Below are 12,590 nucleotides of genomic sequence, written 5' to 3'. Positions count from 1 at the left end.
TCAGCTAGCTACCAAAACGACATCGGTCAGTGATGGAGAATGATCCGAACTGGTGCTTCTTTCAGTTCTCAGCGTACCAAATTTAGCGGTAAGGCTAGTCAGAAGTTTTGGTTGTAACCCTGGCGATAGAGAACTAGACAAAGCCAGCATTACATACATTGCGTGTAGTCGATTAATTTGATAATATATAAATCATTTCTAAAACCTCCACCCCTGTTCAAAGCTAAGGTGGGTGGATGATTAAAAGACTAGGCTATACTCCCAAGCTGTTTCACCACTCCGTAATGACCGTAAGCTATCGAATGGTTCAGTCATGTAGTCAATACCTACCGTTGCGCCGGGGCCGTCGCGAGGAACCCTGGGCATGCACATCACTGTGGCGTCATTACTCCATATCGAATGTCGAAAACGTTAACAGTCGCACGAGAACCCACTCCACGGCGAAGTTTAAATACCGGCGCTGCACTTCATCCTATCAAGCCTTTCAGTTGACTGTAATCTTGAAATTATAGGATTTTTTAAGTGTAACAGCAGCAAGCGCAACATGAGCGCACGTCGCGACCCGAAACTATCTCTCTACCAAATACCCAATGGGTTGAAATTCGATATTGATGCGTTCGTTACCAGTCCGTCCGGAGTCGATCAAATTTATTGGAAGCGTTCTAAATTCTATATTTTCGTCGGTACCTATCATTTTGCCCGCTGGATCAATATACACGCCTGTATATGATTTTAGGTTTCCCACACTTTTGTCAGACCTGATTATTAGATTCAGTTGATTTTGATCGCGCAATCTTACAGTAACTCGCCAAATTGGTCATTGACGACGCAGTGCCATACAAATTATCGGGAATGATTCCATTAGTAGTCGCCCACGAGGTGTTGACTATCACGATTACTGGTTAACCACGGCTCGTTTCGCAAACGCGCTGAAATAAGTTCAGAACTTTAACATTCCCCCCTGTAATTCATTGGGAATTTTCCAGACATCGTTTTCGCATTAAATCGATTCCACTGGCTAAGATAGCATATACATAAATTTTTCCATGGATCGTATCAATTTAGCAAATCTAATGCCGGATCGCTATCTTATGAACATAGCCGCAATCTCGATCTCACCTCTCGACCTGTATATTTCCCATCGCTCACCAGCTTGTTCAATTATCAAATCAGTCCATATCTTCAAAAATTAAACGCTCTGAACTAGCAGTGAAATTGCAACGAACGATTTGTTTTGCGTCTTTGTCATCTGACCAGCAGCATCTCGCCGGCTATTCAACCGTCAACCATGTCCACATTCAAGTCAAAATATAAATTCTACTACTAGTTGCTGACAATTACCCCTGACGAGTGTCAGCCGAAAATATTCGGGTTCATTTCAATATGAATATACTATTCAATTGTATATTGAAGTTCTGTACCTCCAAGAAGCTATTCAAATTCTACTGAATGAATACATAGTCCGCCTTCAAGATTACCAGAACTCGATCTGACATATCAACCCCGCCTATGGAGACATGCGTTATTCATTTTAGTCACTTGTCGTTTTATGACATGTATCCATTATTTCTTTTCGCCGGGTGTGCATGTCCCTTCTTTATATCGCCTAGGCCCAGGTTGGTGTCTGACTTCAAATACTACTCTAAATCTCTTCGTCACCTTCCTACCGTTTCGTTGTATCGCAGTCTTGTGGTGTTTCGAAATGATTAAATATTAATAAACTGAAATGATGCCTTAACCGCTTTAATATCTTGATATCATGAACAACCATTATTTTGCTAATGCGCCAGTTCCTGATCTCATCTGTACCTTTACGTACCACATTATCGCCTTACTACCGTATATACATCGGATTCTGCGAGTTGACGAACGATATCGCTTCGAAGTTTCTTAAGTTATACACGAATATTTTTCCAATAGTTTGCCTCCTGTGTTTGATGACTTTTTCATAACTGCTAAAAATGTCCACTCCTCTTACACGGGATCCTCGTCAAAGGGAAATATCTATACTTACCCCACCCAATAGCAACTTAACTAAGAGATCTCTTGAATATTCAGGACTTATCATCTGGAATGCATTGCCACAGCATATCCTTGAATTGCCTTATAATAGATTTCATACCATCGTTCAATTGTTATTTTTTATTTTTATTTTTAACTAACATTTTTTACACCCAGACTGTATAGAGACAAGTGTACCTGTTTAATACGGGTGTGATCAGACTAGTTGACCTTCAAGGTCGTATCCATCATTCCTATCTGATACCGAATATTGTGCGTGCATATTTTCTCTACCGCCATTATTGCAGTCTGTTTGTTATGTATTTTGCTTAGATGATAATAAGGACTCTCTCCCCCTCTCTCAGTAAGATTCTTGATGTGTGCTTCTTCGCTTTTACAAACAGGTCCTAATCATGACATTAGAGTGCATATGTGACGTGTGATATTAAAGATGCAGTTTCAGTGATAAAGATTACATCACTAACGTGTAGCTAGTGATCGCGAATTTGCTAGATCAAGAATCGTTTGAACATATAGTGGCATATTGACTAAGATTACAATGTCTTCCAATCCTATTGTCCTAATCATTTCTGCGTGCAGTTGCAAATTCTCTGGCTGGCAACCACTTCTCTAACGGGCGAGAGTTGTTCTGAATTGATATTTAGGCTGAATTCTTGATAGCCATGTCACCGCATGCGTTGACCCTTTTGAGACTACGCTCACTGACTTTCTACGTCGCACACGTGATAACTTCTTACTGTAGTATCTGTGTGTAACTGTTTATGTAATTCGCACCAAGAATCATGGTTTTCACGATGTATTTTATTGAAATAACCACCATTCAAAAAAAGAGAAAACATACCGGAAAATAGAGGCAATGCCCCTGTTGACGCATAATCATATCGCGAAAAGCTGCGTCACAAGATAAGATCAATCGCGCGTCATATGCTCTTCTGTGGAAACTTTATTACATATACAACGTATGATATCGAACAAATCTAATGTTCCCGTTGTGATTTGCTTTCCATGAGTCAAGTCCGCCTACAGTGTTTGTTAGGGTTAACATTGATTTTCATCATTGTAATAAATAACTTTTGGGCATACGGCAGGTCTAGCTTTTCAATATATATTAATTGGGGTGGATTAAATAGCTAGTTTAGTTTGCACATATTCACCGGACTCCGATGTTGATATTTCGAATCTCACTGCCTTTCCAATTATCGCACCACTTCGTCATTTTACACGCGACAAGAAATTAGTTGTGGACACAACTTTCGGATACTTGTCGAAATAGGAAAACATCCGTCTATCTGTTGGCGGGCAGACTTTTGCAAGTCAAGGCCACACGCACGACCCCGAATAATAGGTAAAGGTCATACGACTCTCCTCTACGCGAAGTCTAACAAGTGACGTTCTAATGAGATAAAATCTGTAACATAATCGCTTTATTCAGCACCAGTCAAGTTGAAGCCTATTGCAGGAAATCACTTTAAAGACGACTGTCTCGTCGGTGTCAATTGTAGTACGGCCAGAAATCGCCCCGTCTAATCGAGCTTTTGTATCGGTGGTTGCAAACGAGAACGATATATTTTTGTAGATTATAGCGACAGAGACATTCACAGTGCTAAGATTCGTAATCGATAGGTAATGAAAGAGAAAATTCACGTCATGCATCAGCATTTGGTTGATTTGTGAACTTTTTTGAGTTCCTCACATTCGACGTATTATTCACCAAGGACGTAACAACGTTTACACGAATATACGTCACATCACACCAGCCCTCCTCTTACGTTCAAGACGAACCAAGTGACAAACACGTCACAGTATGTCGCCTTCCCACAGTCTGCCCATGGAGACAAGCGTGACCCGACATTCAGTTGAGTAATTCATTTCACGCAACGACACTTTTACGTTGGAATGCTTTTCTTCACGGTAATCGATTCCTTTTCCAGAGTTGCTTCGATCACTTGATTTTCACCCAGCACTCTATTGATGATCTCGAGAGCTTCTTGTTCGGCTGTAGACGTTTCGGAAAGGTTTTCAACTTCTTCACACGGTGGCGTGGTTGAATGGTCGCGTTGCACGTCGTTGGGGGCAACGGGGACTGAAGTCAGGCTTTGCTGATGGGCGTATAATTCGTCGCGTGACTCGTTGTCTTCCTCCGTGTCTGGCGATGTAGCGACTGTGTTTTCCTCTTCTTCTTCTTGTGGCGCTTCTGGGCGGAAATATCTCCAATAACTCCCGTCTCTGGATGGTGTATCGTCGCTCTCTTCTTCGGAGACTGTTCCTTCATTTTCTTGCGAGGATTCTTCATCGTTTGAACTTTCCTCACTGCGTATTTCTTCGCTTGACATTTCTGTGTTTTCAGATTCACTCATCTCAGTTTGTTCATTTTCTGCATGACCGGATTCATTTTCCTCTTGACCATTCTCTTCTCTGTCCGCCTCATTGAGGAATTTTAATTCGGTCTCTCCTGTCATCTCGGATTCGCCTTCATTATTTGCTGGATAATACCCGTGCGTTTCATCTTCGTAATAGTAGTAGTAGTAAGGCGTTACTGTATTGCCTTCATCGGCAGTCTCTTCCTCATCCTCTACGCTTGATTTTTCTTCTGTATCTTCAGAGTTATAAGTTTCGACTGTCGGGTTGAATCCAGCTGATGACTCTTCTCCATCCGGTGTTGTGCGTCCAGGCATGGTTCCGGTTTCGATAATGGCCGCGATTTCAGCCGCTGTCAAATTTCCTTCGAATACTTCAAATATAAACGGCTTATCATCGCCTGGAATAGGCTCGGCGCCAACGTGTTGCATGGTTGGCTCTTCTTCGGCAGGTGCGGATTCGTGTTGGGTGCCTTCTTCGGGTGGTGGGCCTTCGTTGAAAAACGCAAAGGCGTTCGGGTCTACGTCGAAAGCAACTGATTCCGGTCCGCCGTATTCCTCCTGTGGTGCGGCTGAATCAGAGTTGTATCGTTCCAGGACGATGTTAGGATTCAGTTTGCGGTACTGTTGCCCTGTGCAGAAAAAAGTATTGTTGGTCAGTCAATATCTTAGTCGGAGCAGGTAATCATCATGTAAAATGCAGAAGTACCCAAATCAGCCATTTCAAACAGTCGAAGGGGTCGGATACTTTTAGCAATTGATCGGAGGTGGCTACTGGCTACCTCCGACATTTGAAGATGGATCCAAGCCATAAACCCAAAATTACTAATGATGCTACGAATAGTTGAAATCTTCGAATATATTCAGTTACTTTGACACGGGCACTGTTTCACGCGGCTCGTATGACGATATTTCACTGATAAAAGTGGTTCAATCTTATCCTAAAATTACTTTCCACTTTTTCAAAACCAAAGATTTAAAGGATGCACAATTTTTGCCTACTTGACTGTTCAATAGAAGTCCAAATTGTCTGTACTTACATCTGTTAAACTTTCCTCCGGTTAAAGTTTTGAGCATTTTGGAAAACAGCACATTCGACTTTGGCTTCGCTTCGTGGCACTCTTCCAGCGATACGCATTTGCCTTCCAATTCCCATTGGCCGTCGGGACACATGCAAGCCGGTTGGCAAATGCAGCTTTTCTCCTCTCCCGACTCCGAATCCGAGTTGCATATTCTGGGGCATCCACATTTGGTGAAAATAAACGCGTCACTGTAACAAAAAACTCAGTTCAGGTGGCTGTTGGCGTTACATTTCGAGGTAGGCCTATCTTCTTAAAATTACGCTACGTAATCGACCATAATTTGTCGCACGATAAAGACTGTAAAATTTAGCGTGAACTGCCATTAATGTCTGCAACGTACCCGCACGATTCTTTTGTTTTTTGCTCGGTCATAGCTTCTTCTTGCGATGCGTTCCATTTCTTGAAGTCTTGCCCTGCACACGAAAGAAGGTATTTAAAAAAACCTCTCATCGATTTGATTCGATTTTTCGGTCCAATATTATTTTTACATTATATGATGCTAATGAAGCCGCCGCCGATGTCACAATGACTCATTGTTATTTCACTAGCCCTCGGGCATATGCGATAAAACGATTTTTAGGTTTCCAAGGTGATGAATATGTATTTTACTTATACGTTTCGAATTGCTGGTTACAATAGAAAACTGTACTCAATACTTAGCACAGACTAGGGGAATACTTACAAACTTCATCGTATGCTTGACAGATGTACAGCGTCAGCGGTGGAACGGATCCCGCTGTTATCTTTGTGTCTGGGATAATTTCTCCACTTTCCGAATCAACACAGAAGAATTCTGACATATCGTTCCTTTGCATTGCCTGCGAGTAACAAATTGCATGATTAATCATGATTTGTAAGAGTCAATTCGACATGAGATGGGGGATTGATGTTCATTGGGTTCAAATTGATTTTCACATGATGGAAGATGGATTATGGACGCTATCGTACATTGAATGAAAGTGTATAAAACTCACCACAAATTTCCCGTCCTTGGTGCAATCTGGATAATATGGCAAAGGAGAATGCCCTTGTAGTCCATACTCTTTCTGTATGTGCGTGAACTCGTCTTTCATGTGAAAGCACATGTGGCTGGAATGGTCTTGGAACTCTGCCATACGAAGTCCTAAAGCCGCATAACAGATAATGTTCGTTTAGATATGGCACAGTTTGGAGACGACTTGCTTCGATGTATAATTTACACTATTCCAAATCAGCCATGCCTGCGTTAGTAAATCAGAATATTCTTGCTCTTTCAAGCGGCTCCAAAGCGGGTGTGCGGAATTTCGTGCAATTAGGATGGCATGTACTAAATGCATGATGTCAGAAAGCGTGGTAAAAACTGCAATGCAAGATTTTTTGTAAAAGAAAGCTCAAGAAGCAAGTCGCGCCATGCTGTGCGGATGATAGAGTAAGCAAACAAGTCCTGAAATTCATGCGTCAGAGGTTAGTAAGTTCACAAGCAGATGCATATAGAAGACAACTCTTCATTATGTAGCGGACATGCGCAAACGAAGTAACTATATTATCCGAGTATAAATACGAAATTCGTTCATCCATACACACGAAATTGTTAATCGGATGCAAGTTCCATTGAAATCTATTCGTAATTCTTGAAAATATTCATCGAGAAAACATGCATGCGATGTTATTGTAAGTACAATGCGTGATCGAAACTATATAGTACATGCAGCTGTTCTGAAACAGTACTCACCGCATTTCAATGCTTCTTTGTGCAATCTCAGGTCTCGCGTGTGTTCCATAATCTCGCCATTTTCTTCGTGAACGCAGAAACAAGCCCCGCTGTCGTGGTGATCGCACTGTGCTGCCTGAATACGAGTCAAAAAATGTCTATTTGTCTCAGGGAAAGTGTTCACAAAAGCGTAATTAACTTTTGCCTTATCTAGTTCAGATCTTGGATCCTTGGATTATCCGGTTTTAATCCAGGATTAACAATCTTTTAAACACTTTCAGATTTATTTCGGGTCGAATCGATTTCATCGATTGTGTAATTGCATGGTTGACAACGATTTGATACCATATATTTTGCGGTAGCAGCTGTTTAGACGAAGTACGATTCACGACAGTGGTGTTTACAATTATGAGACATCAAGACATCTTCGATTTTCGGCATGCCGAGGCGATTTTTATTCTCCTATTGATATACGCTGATAACTACCTCTGCACGCATAATTATATTCCGGAATTTGAAGAGATGATATTATGATGTTTTGGTATTAACACAGTAAAGAAATGAACGCGGCTATTAAAAAACACGAGTTTACGTCAATTGGAGTACGGATGCTTGGATCAGCTGTACAATACTTTAATGAAATATCAAGACAGATGGGTGATCAGATGACTTCTATCACAAATGTCAATTCAATTCCCGGAACCTCAACCCGCGTACCTACGGTCATGTATAGATTTATTTAAACAAATTTGAACGATTGGCATGCAGAATCATTCATTGGCAATCTAACATGCTAGCGACAATTTGAACGGTCACCAAGTCGTAAGCGTGTCATTTCCTGAAATCAGGAAGTACTATTTTCGAAGATTGCAATTTGACATGTATTTGGATGTTAATTATTATTCCGCTTGAAAACTTTGCAATATGTGATTGTTTTACTGATTCTTACCCTCCATTTTTTTCCGTCGCTGGTACATTCGGGAACGTAGTGAGGATCTCCCTTGATGCCACCGGTTTCTTTGATGTCCGTTCGTACTTCTAGCAATTTTGCTTGACATGGCCTTTCTTCTCTTAGCAATGCAATTTCTCTCCTTAACATTCGGATTTCTGCGAAACAATAACGATATTAACCGACTGTCGATTCATTACAGATATATGCATGTTTAGACTCAACATGCTAGTGGTTGTGTGTATAAATTTACAGTTATTCAATAGCAAGGGGAGTAATGAATGAGGATCCTTCACGGATACGGACTGACTAGTAATTAAATTTAATGCAACAGTCAACTCACCTTCCTGTTCAGGATCTTCTGTCGGGCGGCCTGTAAAACGATACGATTCCATTAGTTTAATTTATAATGACGATTTTTTTAGTGAATGCATGCAAGTCCACGAGGACTATAGTTAGCTATTGATATTAAAACAGTTCATTTTGATTTGGGGAGCGGAATTTTATTGAAAGCGTGCATGCGCGTATTTCGCAAGGTTTCGAAACTCTATGGTCTACATCGAAACAATAGACTGATTATTAAAACTTTACACCATCGAAGGTAACTAAACACCGAATTTCGGTAGCACATATAGATCATGTCCTCAAAACGTGCATAATCGCCCAGATTATATCGCGTATTTATGTTTAAAAGAACACGAAAACACAGTTTGATTTTATCACTTCTACGAGAGCCGTGTCTATGCGCTAATTTGCTGTTTGCGTTAAATGGTATTTTTATTATGTATTGAGCCGCGCGTGTATCACTAAACCAAATCGTGGGAACAGCAAGGAAAATACCGCACAAGTGTACTAAAGACACGTTACAATTTTCCGTGTGTTCAGTAATTTTGAATGATCGGCTATGACGTTTGGAATTTGTCAAAGAACTCATCACAGCAAACAAGGAAAAATAGCCCAGCAAAACAATGCCTCGGTGGTGGATTTGCAGCAGGTTCAAAATGCCATGTGACGAAATATATAAACATGCTGTTCTTGATAAGGATTTAGCGTCGCCTCGTGGAATTTTGCAGTGTTGTACCAGGTACGTGACACATGCAGCTGCAAGGACTTTTTTCTCGGGCGCAACGAAATTCGCTCGCATGCAGACTCTTAGAGCGCGTCTCGGGATTAACCGCGCTAGACAAGATGCTAATCCGAACTTATCCGACAACTTTGGCTAATTGCGAGCTATCAATTAAGTAAATATCGCTGTGTCATCAGCGTTTTTCCGCACGGTTCAATCTCGCACGATTCGGTCCATTCAGTTTTGCAGCTGTGCGATTTTAGCTTCGGATTGATCATTTGGAGAGCTTCAATATACGATTTAATAGTATATTCATATTGAAATTAACCCAAACATTTCGATATGAATACATTATTCAATCCTTAATCATTGTCGCGTTATTAACATTGTCAGTTCCCGTGGCGCAGCTCATAACCGCCCGACATACAAACGATCAACTGCATGCCGATACAATAATATTCACGGCAATTTCTATCGTTGGATTTCGCAATCTAAGTATTTTTTGAGGTAGCCGATTCATTTGAACCCTGCGGCACGTGACTGGGTTGATAAGAATGAATTAGAAGTCACGTGTCGAGCCCAGAGCGGTTATTCTTGTTAACTTAAAAGGGATTCCGTATTGCACGCTGACAGTACAAAATAAACACACCACTTTCACCGCGCGTGGATCGATTCAAAACTCATTATTTTGGGTCTTCGGGTGTTTGAAAATGTTCATATTACCAAGACAAAAATAGCAATGAATGCATACTTTTATTAATGCGATAAAACATAGCCTACCTTAATCACATTCTACAGCAATCTTGCATGCTGCAATTTATGTACAAAATCTGTACACTGAGTATATTGCGACACGTATGCAATTATACTTTGCACATTGCCAACTTATTCTTGGTGGAATAATTACAATTGGTGGTAGTACCTTTACGTAAAAGAAAACGCCGTCTATCTAAGATTATATTAATTATATTGTTGATCTACTTACCGAATGTTACGGACGCAGTCAGTAGCAAAATGGTAATGTATACTCCATAAGTCTCCATCATATTTGGTCCTGATAATCAGGTAGGTTTGTTGACAAATCCAAAAGAACAAACCAATTCTAGAATATGCTGACACGTTGAGCACGAGCTAATAATCAATCTACGTGATGCAGCAAATCGACAGAGTTATATACGCTCGAGGGACAGCAGAAAAAGTCCGTTTTCAGACGGACGCCTTTTTTTTCTGTCGCGATCTCTCAAAGTTTAACGCCGGCATGTTTCGCAATTCTTCTTCGGATATAGCGATACCGTGTTCTTGAAACTGCGTTACATTAGACCGAATTATTTACAATTATCGTGCGTGGCAGTTATCTCCCTTCTACGCCCACCTTGATGATCCCTGAAGCTCTCGCTCTGGGCGTTTAGATATTGGAACGCGAGCGCATCTGTGGTTTGCATGATACAGATCTTGTATCGAATGCACGCGTAGTAGAATCAATGCTTATTAACCTATGCTAACCTGGCGAACCCTTACGCTAATCTGTAAGCCTTTGGCGAACGACATATTTTCTCCAAGCCACGTAAACAAAGATCTAATACATACATTACTCTGGAATACTCGTGCAAAAATGAACTGTGCATCAACACCAGTGTTGAAGAAACAGAACCGTTAAGACACAATTTCCACATAAACAAAATAATAAATATTTACTGCAAATCAGCGTAACTTCTGGTGTTATGAGTGGGGTATATGTCTTGACATTCTGCAAACCTCTGAAACTGGCTTTGAACGCCGGATAAGAACCGCTAAGTAAAGGCAAGGGATGTTTAAATTGAGGTCACAAAATGTGCCAAAATCGCAATTTCACTATGACAGTACAAGAAATGCTTTCAGAAGCTACCTAAATCGGAAGCGATCACGTCCGGTTGTGTACCTGGGGAGTTTTCGACAATATGCATGCCGGAAAATTGACCTCTAGTCATTTTCGTTACTACAATGCATTTCCTCTTCAACTTCCTGGATGTATTTCTCGTATAGTGCTGTATACTTCTACGCAGCTAAGGAGAATATCGGTAAGGTGGGACCATTTGTCTTCATGACAAACATATTGCCGTCTCCATGACAACTATAGCATTTTAAATACTTCACCACCTCCTGTCTGTCTTCTACAATGCAATGATTTATATGCGTGCAATGTCGATTTCGGGTCGCCATTTCCTTACGCGAAGCACTGTGTATATATCAATAACGGATTGCTTCGTTTGTTGATTGACTGACACGTTAGGACGTCACGCTAATTTGGCAAATCTGGACAGTGCTGTAACAGAACAGCATCAGCAGTATCGTGATCGGAACTTGTAAAGTTTACTGACGCGCTATACGAAATTATTTAATCGTTCGTTGGTGACGTTCTTGCAGTCGGTATCTTGCGACTTACAAGAAATTGTGATGGGATTTTCGCATTGAGATTTTCGTAAGGTAACTGGCTCACGATGGAGTACAATTGAAATTCCATAATTAATCCATCAAAATTTGGGATGTTATGTAGTAGTAAGGAGAATGTATATAAGATTTTCCTTGAATGCCGTCTAAAATTCAAATGTCCGACATCCCGGTGCAATAAGCTATAAGCGTGTAAGTACAAATCATAATTAGGACAGCCTCAGCTCATTTCAAATAAGAAAGAGTTGTTGTCACGCGAATAACTGTATGGAGATATGTGAGACGTACGGCATTGACGTTTCCAATGTTTACCGACGGATTGCAGTCTATAATACTGTTTTTGATCATTCTAAATTCTGTTACTTCATTGTCTGTCAGACGAATTCGTAGTAGGCATTTGTAGCAATAACGTCTGCGCTTGAGATTCATTGTCGTCATAAGTAGGATAAAGTAAATGCTGGTGTCGTTGTCGGTGTAGCAGTTACAACGTGAATCGTGACATTCGTAGGAAGGAAACGGGAATCTGTCACTTGTTTGTAAACCTCAATATTTCGTGACGACAACAATTGTGTAAACTACCGAGTTAGATAGATACGATGGTAGATATGTTTTCATTCGTCACACACAAAATACATTAGAACATGTAATATAGACGAGGAACGACGAGGGAGCTCTTTAGGATGTAAGAGTCAATCACCATCCGCAAAATATAAGTCATGTCATGGACATTTATATTAAACACACACGCAAACATATCTTGTGCCTATATGTGCCGATAAAACGAAGTATTGGTATGCATAGGAAATTCGAGTATTTGTGTATATATTGTACTTGTGAAAGTTCAACTACACCTAATTTACTTACTACGATCTTATGTAACACAATGTGACATGAAACTCACCGTACTATTGGAAATAATATAAATATAGAAAACGATAATTTGCACAGTGTAGGGGATTGTACATTTATCATCAATACATATTTGAATGCACAGTGA

General features: G+C 40.6%; 1 protein-coding gene across 1 annotated transcript; it reads right to left on the bottom strand.

The window, feature by feature from the left end:
- Window positions 1-2,802: 2,802 nt before the first annotated feature.
- LOC145448295 (uncharacterized) lies at window positions 2,803-10,320 on the bottom strand. Its single transcript, XM_080326660.1, has 9 exons — window positions 10,152-10,320; window positions 8,444-8,473; window positions 8,101-8,258; window positions 7,173-7,287; window positions 6,436-6,584; window positions 6,144-6,279; window positions 5,802-5,874; window positions 5,420-5,649; window positions 2,803-5,011 (listed from the first exon to the last, which is right to left on the bottom strand). Exons 1-9 carry the CDS (start codon window positions 10,210-10,212, stop codon window positions 3,909-3,911), a joined length of 2,055 nt encoding a protein of 684 aa, XP_080182786.1. The 5' UTR covers window positions 10,213-10,320; the 3' UTR covers window positions 2,803-3,908.
- Between the last annotated feature and the right edge of the window lie 2,270 nt (window positions 10,321-12,590).

Source organism: Botryllus schlosseri, chromosome 10 (genome assembly GCF_051294905.1).
Source record: "Botryllus schlosseri isolate E-star chromosome 10, Bs_hap1, whole genome shotgun sequence".
Taxonomy (NCBI): domain Eukaryota; kingdom Metazoa; phylum Chordata; class Ascidiacea; order Stolidobranchia; family Styelidae; genus Botryllus; species Botryllus schlosseri.
Note: the sequence above shows the minus strand (reverse complement) of the source record. Positions and strands in the feature narration are given on the sequence as shown.